Consider the following 11,751-nt stretch of genomic DNA (forward strand, 5'->3'; position numbering starts at 1 on the left):
AAATTAAATAAGGTACTTATGTACAGACAACATAATCAAAAGCAATTAAAATATTTATATGTATAAATATATACACATACATTCATGTGGAAAAATATCCAGGATGATAATGTTAATAATGTTGAGTTAAAAAATCAAGATGCTGAAAATAATTGTAACCATGTATGTATGTTTGCATTTACCTAAAAAAAATCTAGAAGAGTACATATTAAACCATTAGCACTGGCTACTTCTGGAGGGTGGAGTTTGGTGGGATGGGGAATTACTTTACACACTTCTACATTTTAATAAATATCCTAAGTATGAATTTATACTACTTTTTTTCTTATTTTTAAAGTAAAATTAATTTTATGTATGGGATAACTTGGTGTTGGGTGATACTGATAATCATTTTCCTTTGCAGAGGGAGATTTGTGACACTGAACAGGAGACAGTGATCAAGACCATCCCCAAGAAAAAGAAACGCAAAAGGCAAAATGGTTCTGAGGAGGCCTTACAAACAGCTATGAAAAGAAGAGAAGTCAAAGGCAAAGGAGAAAAGAAAAGATTTGAATGCAGAGTTCCAAAGAATAGCAAGGAGAGATAAGAAAGCCCTCCTCTGGGATCAATGAAAAGAAATAAAGGAAAATAACAGAATAGGAAAGACTAGAGATCTCTTCAAGAAATTAGAGACACCAAGGGAACTTTTCATGCAAAGATGGGCACAATAAAGGACAGAAATGGTATGGACAGAACAGAAGCAGAAGATATTAAGCAGAGGTGGCAAGAATACACAGAAGAACTATACAAAAAAGATCTTCAAGACCCAGGTAATCACGATGGTGTGATCACTCTCCTAGAGCCAGACATCCTGGAATGCAAAGTCAAATGAGCCTTAGGAAGCATCACTATGAACAAAGCTAGTGGAGGTGATGGAATTCCAGTTGAGCTATTTCAAATCCTAAGAGATGATACTGTGAAAGTGCTACACTCAATATGCCAGCAAATTTGGAAAGCTCAGCAGTGGCCACAGGACTGGAAAAGGTCAGTTTTCATTCCAATCCCAAAGAAAGGCAATGCCAAAGAATGCTCAAACTACCACACAATTGCACTCATCTCACACGCTAGTAAAGTACTGCTCAAAATTCTCCAAGCCAGGATTCAACAGTATGTGAACCATGAACTTCTAGATGTTCAAGCTGGATTTAGAAAAGGCAGAGGAACCAGAGATCAAATTGTCAATATCCGTTGGATCATTGAAAAAGCAAGAGACTTCCAGAAAAACATCTATTTCTGTTTTATTGACTACACCAAAGCCTTTGACTGTGTGGATCACAATCAACTGTTGGAAAATTCTTCAAGAGACAGGAATACCAGACCACCTGATCTACCTGCCTCCTAAGAAATCTGTATGCAAGTCAAGAAGCAACAGTTAGAACTAGACAGGGAACAACAGACTGGTTCCATATCGGGACAGGAGTATGTCAAGGCTGTATACTGTCACCCTGCTTATTTAACTTATATGCAGAGTATACCATGAAAAATGCTGGGCTGGATAAAGCACAAGCTGGAATCAAGATTGAAATATCAATAACCTCACATATGTAAATGACACCACACTTTTGGTAGAAAGCAAAGAACTAAAGAGTCTCTTGATGAAAGTGAAAGAGAAGAGTGAAAAAGTTGGCCTAAAACTCAACATTCAGAAAACTAACATCATGGCATCTGGTCCCATCACTTCAAGGCAAACAGATGGGGAAACAGTGACAGACTTTATTTTTTTCAGCTCCAAAATCACTGCAGATGGTGAGAGCAGCTATGAAATTAAAAGACACTTGCTCCTTGGAAGAAAAGTTATGACCAACCTAGATAGTTTATTAAAAAGCAGAGACATTACTTTGCCGAAAAAGGTCCATCTAGTCAAAGCTATGGTTTTTCTAGTAGTCATGTATGGATGTGAGAGCTGGACTATAAAGAAAGCTGAGTGCTGAAGAACTGATGCTTTTGAACTGTGGTGTTAGAGAAGACTCTTAAGAGTCCTTTGGACTGCAGGGAGATCCAATCAGTCCATCCTAAAGGAAATCATCCTAAAGGAATATTTATTCCAATTAAATGTTCCAACTGATGCTGAAGCTGAAACTCTAATACTTTGGCCACCTGATGTGAAGAACTGACTCATTTGAAAAGACCCTGATGCTGGGAAATATTGAAGGTGGGAGGAGAAAGGGGACGACAGATGATCAGATGGTTGGATGGCATCACCAACTCAATGGACACGAGTTTGAGTAAACTCCAGGAGTTTGTGATGGACAGGGAGGCCTGGCATGCTGCAGTCCACGGGGTTGCAAAGAGTTGGACACGACTAAGCGACTGAATTGAACTGAACTTGTAGCAGTAAACAAAACAGACAAAATCCCTGCCTTCATGAAGCTTCTACTGGAGGGAGATAGACAACACACAGATGCATCAATAAAATGCACATTTTACAGATTTTAAGATTTAAGCACTAGAAAAATAAAGTCGTGAACAGGGGTGGACTGAGGAAGGGTTTCTACTTTAAATAGGGTGGTCAGGAAAACTCGCTGAGAAGGTGGTGCCTGAGTGAAGACCTGGAGAATGTGAAGCAGTGAGCCAGGCATGTAGTTGAGAGCATTCCAGGCAGAGGGCTTGGGGCAGGAACATGAAGACGAGGCCAGCGTGGTCAGAGCAGAGCGAGGGAGGAGATGACACAGCGGCACAGGTTCTGTGTAGTAACGTGAAGGCCTCTGCAAGGACTGCAGAGGGACAGGGGAAGCCACTGGGAGGTGGTGGTGGGTTTGGGGGTGGGGGAAGGGGTTGAGAAGAGCAGTCACGAGAGCATTCTGATCCTTGAAGAACAGACTATGTAAGAACAGGTGCACACCTAGTCAGATGCCTTTTGCAATGGTCCAGACAAGCAATGGCAGTGGCCTCCCATAGGGCAATATGTGAAGGAGAGCTCAAATTCTGAGTATACTTGGAAAGCCCACATAGTGTGTTAAGTGATTAGATGTGGGTGCAGGGCAGAAGAGGAGGCAAAGCTGAAACTGAGGTTTTGGGCTTGAGTAACCATGATGGAGGCTTCCCTGGCAGCTCAGGGGTAAAGAACCTGCCTGCCCATGGAGGAGACATGGGTTTGATCTCTGGGTTAGGAAGACTCCCCTGGAAGAGGAAATGGCAACCCACTCCAGTATTCTTGCCTGGAAAATCTCATGGACAGAGGAGCCTGGTGGGATACAGTCTGTGGGATCGTAAGAGTCAGACATGGCTTAGTGACTAAACCACCTCCACCATATAACAGTTCTCCTTTACACTCAATCTTGAAATGAGGGGTATAAAAATTGTACTTTGAGAAAGCCATATATTTAAGAATGAAAAACTGACTGAAAAGCATTATTTACTAAATTATAGTAAGACAAAAATAAAATGGTACATTTCATCTGGCAGCAGAAAGCAGAAAAGCACTTTTCTGATTGAAGACATAAATAGTTATCAGCTGGCAATATTAACCATTTAACAACATAACTGCAAAAATTCTCATTTTAGGTAAGTAGTACCTTGATGGTTTAGTTTCTAAGTCACATCCAACTCTTGCAACCCCAAGGACTGTAGCTTGCCAGGCTCCTCTGTCCATGGGATTTTCTCAGGCAAGAATACTGGAGTGGATTGCCACTTCCTTCTCCAGGGGATCTTCCCGACCCAGGGATCAAACCCTGGTCTTCTGTATTGAACGCGGATTCTTTACCTACTAAGCTATCAGGAAAGCCCAAAGTGGTACCTTAGCCACAAGCATCTGACAGCAAGTGACATAAATGTCTTTTAATATATTTCAAATGGAACACAGATATTTCTAAAAATATCACTGTTCTAGAAGAAACACTGTGGACACATTAACATTTCATGTCAATATTATACTTAAGTTTAGAGATATCTTTACAGCAAAACAACATAGGGAATTTCTGCAATGACAACAGGAATTCAGATATCCACTGACAAAATCAACCCTTAGAGATATACACACCATTACATGGCGTGATTCGTTAGTTCAATTTTTGTCAGTAATCGAAGTCAGAGAAGCAATTCCTTTTAAGAAATACACACTATGTGTAAAATGAAATGGAAGGATAATTACATCTAAAGATTATTTGTTAGCAGTTCTGTGATACTCTTGGGATAAGCAATGGATTATGCTTCATTATAAAACAGAATACTCCTAACAGTTCCTACTAAGAATACACAACAGAACTGAAGATGAAATGTAAAAAGGAGGCTGTGTATAACATCAGAACAGGTTTAATTATGGCTGTTATGGATCCTACTTACTTATTAATTGTATGTTCATAGAGTGCGATGTTACAGTCATTTTCTTCATTCACATCTAAGTATTCAACCAGACTCTCATGTAAGAAATCTTCAAAATTCCTGAGAAAATATTGGTGAAATGGACACTTAAAAAGCATTTTACTGCCATATTTTATATGCAATAATGGAAGATATGTGCTTTCATTTAGCCTCAAAGCATTCTTCTCTCCCAAAAAGAATACACTGGGATACCTGAAACATATTATTCTTAGACCACAGTTATCACAAATCACCAAAATATTAGAAAAATCTGTGATTCTTGTTAATCTGGTCCCGCTTTTAAAAATACCTTCTGTGATTTAAAAAGTCCTATATGATGAGAGACCCAGTATCTACATCAACATAACTTTCTCCTACTACTTCATCTGTGCTGATTTACACCAACATTCTATAACCTGCATTATCTAAACTGATAAACATTTTTACTATGTCCAAGCAAGCTCACACAGAGAAAAGGTTTTTAACAGGTTGTTATATTTGGTAGAGAGGAATTAAGAGACTAAAACTGAAAATATGCTTTTCGTAAAAGCTCAGCTCAAACACCATTACTTCCGTTTAGATCCCATAAATGAGTCTTAAGGAGACTGAGAAGTTTTGCTTTTGGCTACTTACCTGTACCCCTGAGCCAGCTCTTCCATATGCTTATTTGTGACTGCAGGTTTCTGTTTCTTTACAATTATATAGGGTCTGGAAGAGAAAAGAACAGCTTTACAGCAATAGTTCAACAGAAGAATAAAACCAATAAATTCACTACAGTGAAGTGAGGGAAGCTATAGACATGCTTCTGGGTTGTCTGAGGACACCAGGTATTTTTTACAAGTGTGAGAGCACAGGGGCCTATTTTCTCTTACATATACACCAGCCCATGCACAAGCACGTGTTCACACACACAGTTACTTCGTCCAGGTATCTTTGGAAGTATTTGGTTTTGAATGAGAAAGCATTTGAATGAGAAAGCAATGTGAAATAATACCTGATAAAGTCTAGCAAAAAAAAAAAAAACAACTTTAATACCTTAAATATCATATGTTTTTGTAAATGCAGCCATCATACCAAAAATGTCTTCTGATTTCATGCTGGGAATATGGAGAAGTCAGCAGTCAGAGAGAACAGTCACTGAGAAAAACAGTGGCGTTTTTAGTGAAGGTCTGATGACCGCCAGCTGTCTAGAGTGCTTTTGCTTCAGGATAAACAGGATCACGGGACGACACTAGCAGGGTACTTAAAGCTACGTACAACCAAAGAGTGGGTATGAGCTGAAGAGAATAAAGCTTTCTCACTTTGTGATTTTTAGTGATATCATGGGTTTAAGTAAGGCAGAGAGGCTCGGTCCACACGTTCTGATAGATTAACCCGTAACTGCAGTGGGAACCTGCCTTCGAGGGCTCTGCTTCCGCGAGGAAACACCAACACAAAGCACGGCGCGTGGCTTGATCGTCAAGGGCTGTTGCTATTTGGACAAGCGGTTCCTGCAGAGGAGCCAGTGGCCGGCACGCACGTGTGCACCCCACCCTCAGGTCCACGCGCCCTTCGGGACTAACGAGCACCTGGAGACAGTTAAGGGGAGGAGTTGCACGATTACAAAAGGGGGAAACAAGGTGCTGAAGATGACTGGATGCTACCTTTAAGTCCTGGCTGCTCCTCTCATCAGGGAAGCAGGAACCCCACGCTTCCCCAGGTGGGGCTGCAGTTTAGCTCAGGACAAGCGACTGAGAAGCGGTGACAGAGCAGGGATAGGCGAGGGCAGGGACTGCACTAAGCCACCTCAGTTATCTTTCACTTTATTCCAAAAATTCTACTAACTCTTCTTGCCAAATCTATGTTGGGTCATTATAAAATCACTTCTAAAAAAAGAACTAGTTTTCTTTTTAGGCTATGCCATATTATATTGGATGTAGTAAAACATCTTAAAAAAAGAGTAATCGAGAAAATGTCAGTGTTTTCTCCACCCTTAACTGGACCATGTTAGTGGCTATAAGTACCCCGTGTTTGCCTAGCACTCTACAAGGCACTTACCACACCTTGTATCAATCCTAGGAAGGCATTGTTATTTACATCTTTACTGATGAGAAAAATCAAGGCCCAGAGACATAAGTAATAAACTCAAGAGTCACATGAGTCAATAAGTGGAACATCAGGATTCAAACATGGGTATAAGCTTCAATTAGGCCTTTTTGATTGCAGAGAATAGGAACCAATGCAGGCTAATTTAAGCAAAGATGGAATTTACTAAAAACTAAGTAGAAGAAAATTTTAAGGAATTTACTAAAAGGCTCAAAACTTACTAGAAAAATAAGAATGAAATAAAAAGGTACAAGGCTCAGCTTCAGAAAGAAAAGGAGCCAGAACAGTCCCAAAGATCCAGAAAGGCAGGGGGAGTGGGCAGTCTCCTGCATGCACTGCTGCCAAGATGAATCTGTTCTGACCACGTCTTGCTCTCAGTTATTCTCCCTGGGATTCAAGCTCTCCAAAGAGAGTCTGACTGTCCTGGCTTGGGTCATATGCCTGATCTTTGGCTGAGCAAGAGACAGCACCTGACTGACCAACCTAAGAAGACTGCCAGTGGGGAAGGGCAATCCTAAGGAAAACAAGGAGAGCGACTAGAAGGAGAAAGGGAGGCTGGACAGACATAGGCAAAGGCAGTCCAGGTTCCCAGCTGTCAGATTTGGCAGCTCCTGCCACCTCCCCAACCATTGCGAGCTCAGCGACTTGCGCCCTCACACCATCTGAGGCCCTCAAGGAGAGACTCCGGTGAACTGAGTGAAGGCCTGGGAAACAAGGTGACATCCTCAGCCGAGGTCCCTGCATACCCCCAAAGCACCAGACACCATGTCATACTGGTCTCTGTGGCCCTGTCTCTGACACAGCTGAACGAAACAGGCACTAAACATCTTCCAAGTGATTACAAGGCACCTGCTCTTCTAAGGCTCTAACGTGGTGTCATCTCTTTGTGCTGCCACGTTTTCTTTCTTGCCATTCCTGAGCCTTTTTCCTTTAAAGCAACAGTACTCAACCCCCACCTCTTTGTTTCCCCAAAGGACTTGGGCTTTTGTTTATTCTACTTAGGTTTATTTTTAGTTTATTTATTTGGCTGCACTGGGTCCTAAGTTGCAGCATGCAGGATCTAGTCCCTGACCAGGAATCAAACCCAGGTCCCCTGCATTGGGAGCTCAGAGTCTTAGCCACTGGACCACCAGGGAAGTCTGTTCAGTTCAGTTCAGTCGCTCAGTCATGTCCGACTCTTTGCGACCCCATGAATTGCAGTACTCCAGGCCTCCCTGTCCATCACCAACTCCCAGAGTTCACCCAGACTCACGTCCATCGAGTCAGTGATGCCATCCAGCCATCTCATCCTCCGTCGTCCCCTTCTCCTCCTGCCCCCAATCCTTCCCAGCATCAGAGTCTTTTCTAATGAGTCAACTCTTCGCATGAGGTGGCCAAAGTACTGGAGTTTCAGCTTTAGCATCATTCCTTCCAAAGAACACCCAGGGCTGATCTCCTTCAGAATGGACTGGTTGGATCTCCTGGCAGTCCAAGGGACTCTCAAGAGTCTTCTCCAACACCACAGTTCAAAAGCATCAATTCTTCGGTGCTCAGCCTTCTTCACAGTCCTACTCTCACATCCATACATGACCACAGGAAAAACCATAGCCTTGACTAGACGAACCTTTGTGGGCAAAGTAATGTCTCTGCTTTTGAATATGCTATCTAGGTTGGTCATAACTTTCCTTCCAAGGAATAAGTGTCTTTTAATTTCAAGGCTGCAGTCACCATCTGCAGTGATTTTGGAGCCCAAATAAATAAAGTCTGACACTGTTTGCACTGTTTCCCCATCTATTTCCCATGAAGTGACGGGACCGGATGCCGTGATGTTCGTTTTCTGAATGTTGAGCTTTAAGCCAACTTTTTCACTCTCCACTTTCACTCTCAAGAGGCTTTTTAGTTCCTCTTCACTTTCTGCCATAAGGGTGGTGTCATCTGCATATCTGAGGTTATTGATATTTCTCCCGGCAATCTTGATTCTAGCTGACTTTTCTTCAAGTCCAGCGTTTCTCATGATGTACTCTGCATATAAGTTAAATAAACAGGGTGACAATATACAGCCTTGACGTACTCCTTTTCCTATTTGGAACCAGTCTGTTGTTCCACGTCCAGTTCTAACTGTTGCTTCCTGACCTGCACACAAATTTCTCAAGAGGCAGATCAGGTGGTCTGGTATTCCCATCTCTTGAAGAATTTTCCATAGTTGATTGTGATCCACACAGTCAAAAGCTTTGGCATAGTCAATAAAGCAGAAATAGATGTTTTTCTGGAACTATCTAGCCTTTTTGATGATCCAGCGGATGTTGGCAATTTGATCTCTGGTTCCTCTGCCTTTTCTAAAACCAGTTTGAACATCTGGAAGTTCACGGTTCACATATTGCTGAAGCCTGGCTTGGAGAATTTTGAGCATTACTTTACTAGCGTGTGAGATGAGTCCAACTGTGCGGTAGTTTGAGCATTCTTTGGTATTGCCTTTCTTTAGGATTGGAATGAAAACTGACCTTTTCCAGTCCTGTGGCCACTGCTGAGCTTTCCAAATTTACTGGCATATTGAGTGCAGCACTTTCACAGCATCATCTTTCAGGATTTGAAATAGCTCCACTGGAATTCCATCACCTCCCCTAGCTTTGTTCGTAGTGATGCTTTCTAAGGCCCACTTGACTTCACATTCCAGGATGTTGGCTCTAGGTCAGTGATCACACCATCGTGATTACCTGGGTCATGAAGATCTTTTTTGTATAGTTCTTCTGTGTTTCTTGCCACCTCTTCTTGATATCTTCTGCTTCTGTTAGCTCCATACCATTTCTGTCCTTTATTGAGCCCATCTTTGCAGGAAATGTTCCCTTGGTATCTTTAATCTTGAAGAGATCTCTAGCCTTTCCCATTCTGTTGTTTTCTTCTTTCTTTGCATTGATCGCTGAAGAAGGCTTTCTTATCTCTTCTTTCTATTCTTTGGAACTCTGCATTCAGATGCTTATATCTTTCCTTTTCTCCTTTGCTTTTCGCTTCTCTTCTTTCCACAGCTATTTGTAAGGCCTCCCCAGACAGCCATTTTGCTTTTTTGCATTTCTTTTCCATGGGGATGGTCTTGATCCCTGTCTCCTGTACAACATCACGAACCTCAGTCCATAGTTCATCAGGCATTCTATCTATCAGATCTAGGCCCTTAAATCTATTTCTCACTTCCACTGTATAATCATAAGGGATTTGATTTAGGTCATACCTGAATGGTCCAGTGGTTTTCCCTACTTTCTTCAATTTAAGTCTGAATTTGGCAATAAGGACTTCAGCATCCTTTAAAGCTCAGATCAGAGCACCAGAATAGAGTGGGTAAAATCAGGATTACTGGAGTAAAATGAATTCTAAGAACTTTTCCAGTAAAAAACAGTCTCCACCACCATCTGGCTTTGGGTAATTTAGTCTCACCAAATTCCAGTACCTCATTTGTTAAATGAAAATAATAATCCAACCTCATAGGGTTGAATGTGGTTAAAGCCTTACAAACAGAGCAGAAGGCAATGGCACCCCACTCCAGTACTCTTGCCTGGAAAAGCCCATGGACGGAGGAGCCTGGTGGGCTGCAGTCCATGGGGTCGCACAGAGTCGGACACGACTGAGTGACTTCACTTTCACTTTTCACTTTCATACAGTGGAGAAGGAAATGGCAACCCACTCCAGTGTTCTTGCCTGGAGAATCCCAGGGATGGGGGAGCCTGGTGGGCTGCTGTCTATGGGGTCGCACAGAGTCGGACACGACTGAAGCGACTTAGCAGTAGCAGCATAATGGCTAGCACTTACTACTCACATCAGTTCAGTTCAGTCGCTCAGTCGTGTCCAACTCTTTGCGACCCCATGAATCGCAGCACACCAGGCCTCCCTGTCCATCACCAACTCCCGGAGTTCACCCAAACTCATGTCCATCGAGTCAGTGATGCCGTCCAGCCACCTCATCCTCTGTCGTCCCCTTCTCCTGCCCCCAATCCCTCCCAGCATCAGGGTCTTTTCCAATGAGTCAACTCTTCGCATGAGGTGGCCAAAGTATTGGAGTCTCAGCTTCAGCATCAGTCCTTCCAATGAACACCCAGGACTGATCTCCTTTAGGATGGACTGGTTGGATCTTGCAGTCCAAGGGACTCTCAAGAGTCTTCTCTAACACCACAGTTCAAAAGCATCAATTCTTTGGCGCTCAGCTCTCTTCACAGTTGGTTGTTATTACTAATGATTTCTGCCTTTCCCAGCAGACTGAGTTCTCTGAGGGCAGAGATTGACTCCCATTAATCTCTGAATCCCCAGTAGCCAATACGCATATTCATGAAGTGTTTGCTAACTGAATTAAATTTATCTTAACAATGAAAAAGGTTAAAGCAACTTTTAAAATAAAAACAAGTCCATTTCCTTCAAAAGTAAATAAAGAGATCTTAACTATTTCCAGCCACACCTACCTGCACAGCCTTCCTCCATCAGAGGAAATATAGACACATCGATCTGTCAGATTTGTTGAGATGGAAACAAACTCATTGATATAGCCTGCTCTTCGCATCAGTCGAAATGTATTCACCAGCTTCTTGTGATCTCGAATGACACCCAGGATGTTACCTAAACAGAAATAAGAATGTTCAAGATTGAAATAAAAAATACGTCGAATGGACTTAAAATATCTACTCAATAAAAACAATAACCAGCAGTGAGCAGTCATTTGGAAATACTGTTACTAAGGCTGCAGCCAGTCCACAAGGCTGGAGAAAGCAACAGAGTGGAGGGGTTGAGGGGTCAAGGGCAGTCCAGGGGACTCAAAACCAGAGCTGGCCCTACCACATGCTGAGTGCCTATCGCTGGTGAAGTCAGTCTGTCTCCTTATCTGTCAGCACTGTGCAGGGCCATGAACTTGGGCTCCAGAGCCCTGGAGTTGAACCCTGGCTCTATCATTCCACTGTGTTCATGTGAGGATTAAATGAGCTGATCTCCTGTAAGGTACTTAGAACTGGACACAGCACTGAGTAATTGCTATCATGAAGCTGCTATTGTTGTCATTATCTGAGAGATGAAGAGAACAGACTTGGGCTCCCAGGGTGAGTGGGAGGATTCAGGGAGGTACTGGGTGAATGTGGCGGATAAGGTCACATTCAGTGTGAGCTGCCAGAATTCACTGACCAGGCAGGCAGTGAACGGCCCCGTTTCCTTCCTACCAGCGTAACAGTAAATGGTGAAGCCCTCCCAGAGCAGGAAGGAGGGGGAGAAGATGTGGGGCTTGAGGTGAGGACGAGCACGTGCAGCACCCCAGGCAGGGGACAGACACCCAGGCCACCAAGCCACACCTGCTGCAGCGTCTCTGGGGGACCCTGAGGGGAT

The 11,751-nt window shown here is 42.9% G+C and overlaps 1 protein-coding gene across 2 annotated transcripts in view; it reads right to left on the bottom strand.

Moving 5' to 3' along the window:
* The window catches only part of POLR3B (polymerase (RNA) III (DNA directed) polypeptide B), a 122,880-nt gene that overhangs the window by 57,327 nt on the left and 53,802 nt on the right, over positions 1-11,751 (bottom strand). For both annotated transcript variants that reach the window (XM_010853386.1, XM_010853387.1), the window contains exons 16-18: positions 10,845-10,998; positions 4,972-5,046; positions 4,321-4,419 (exon numbers count right to left, since the gene is read on the bottom strand). In XM_010853386.1, the coding sequence (XP_010851688.1) occupies positions 4,321-4,419; positions 4,972-5,046; positions 10,845-10,998 (328 nt within the window). The remainder of the gene's footprint in view (positions 1-4,320; positions 4,420-4,971; positions 5,047-10,844; positions 10,999-11,751) is intronic.

Source organism: Bison bison, unplaced genomic scaffold (genome assembly GCF_000754665.1).
Source record: "Bison bison bison isolate TAMUID 2011002044 unplaced genomic scaffold, Bison_UMD1.0 scf7180017864327, whole genome shotgun sequence".
Lineage (NCBI taxonomy): Eukaryota > Metazoa > Chordata > Mammalia > Artiodactyla > Bovidae > Bison > Bison bison.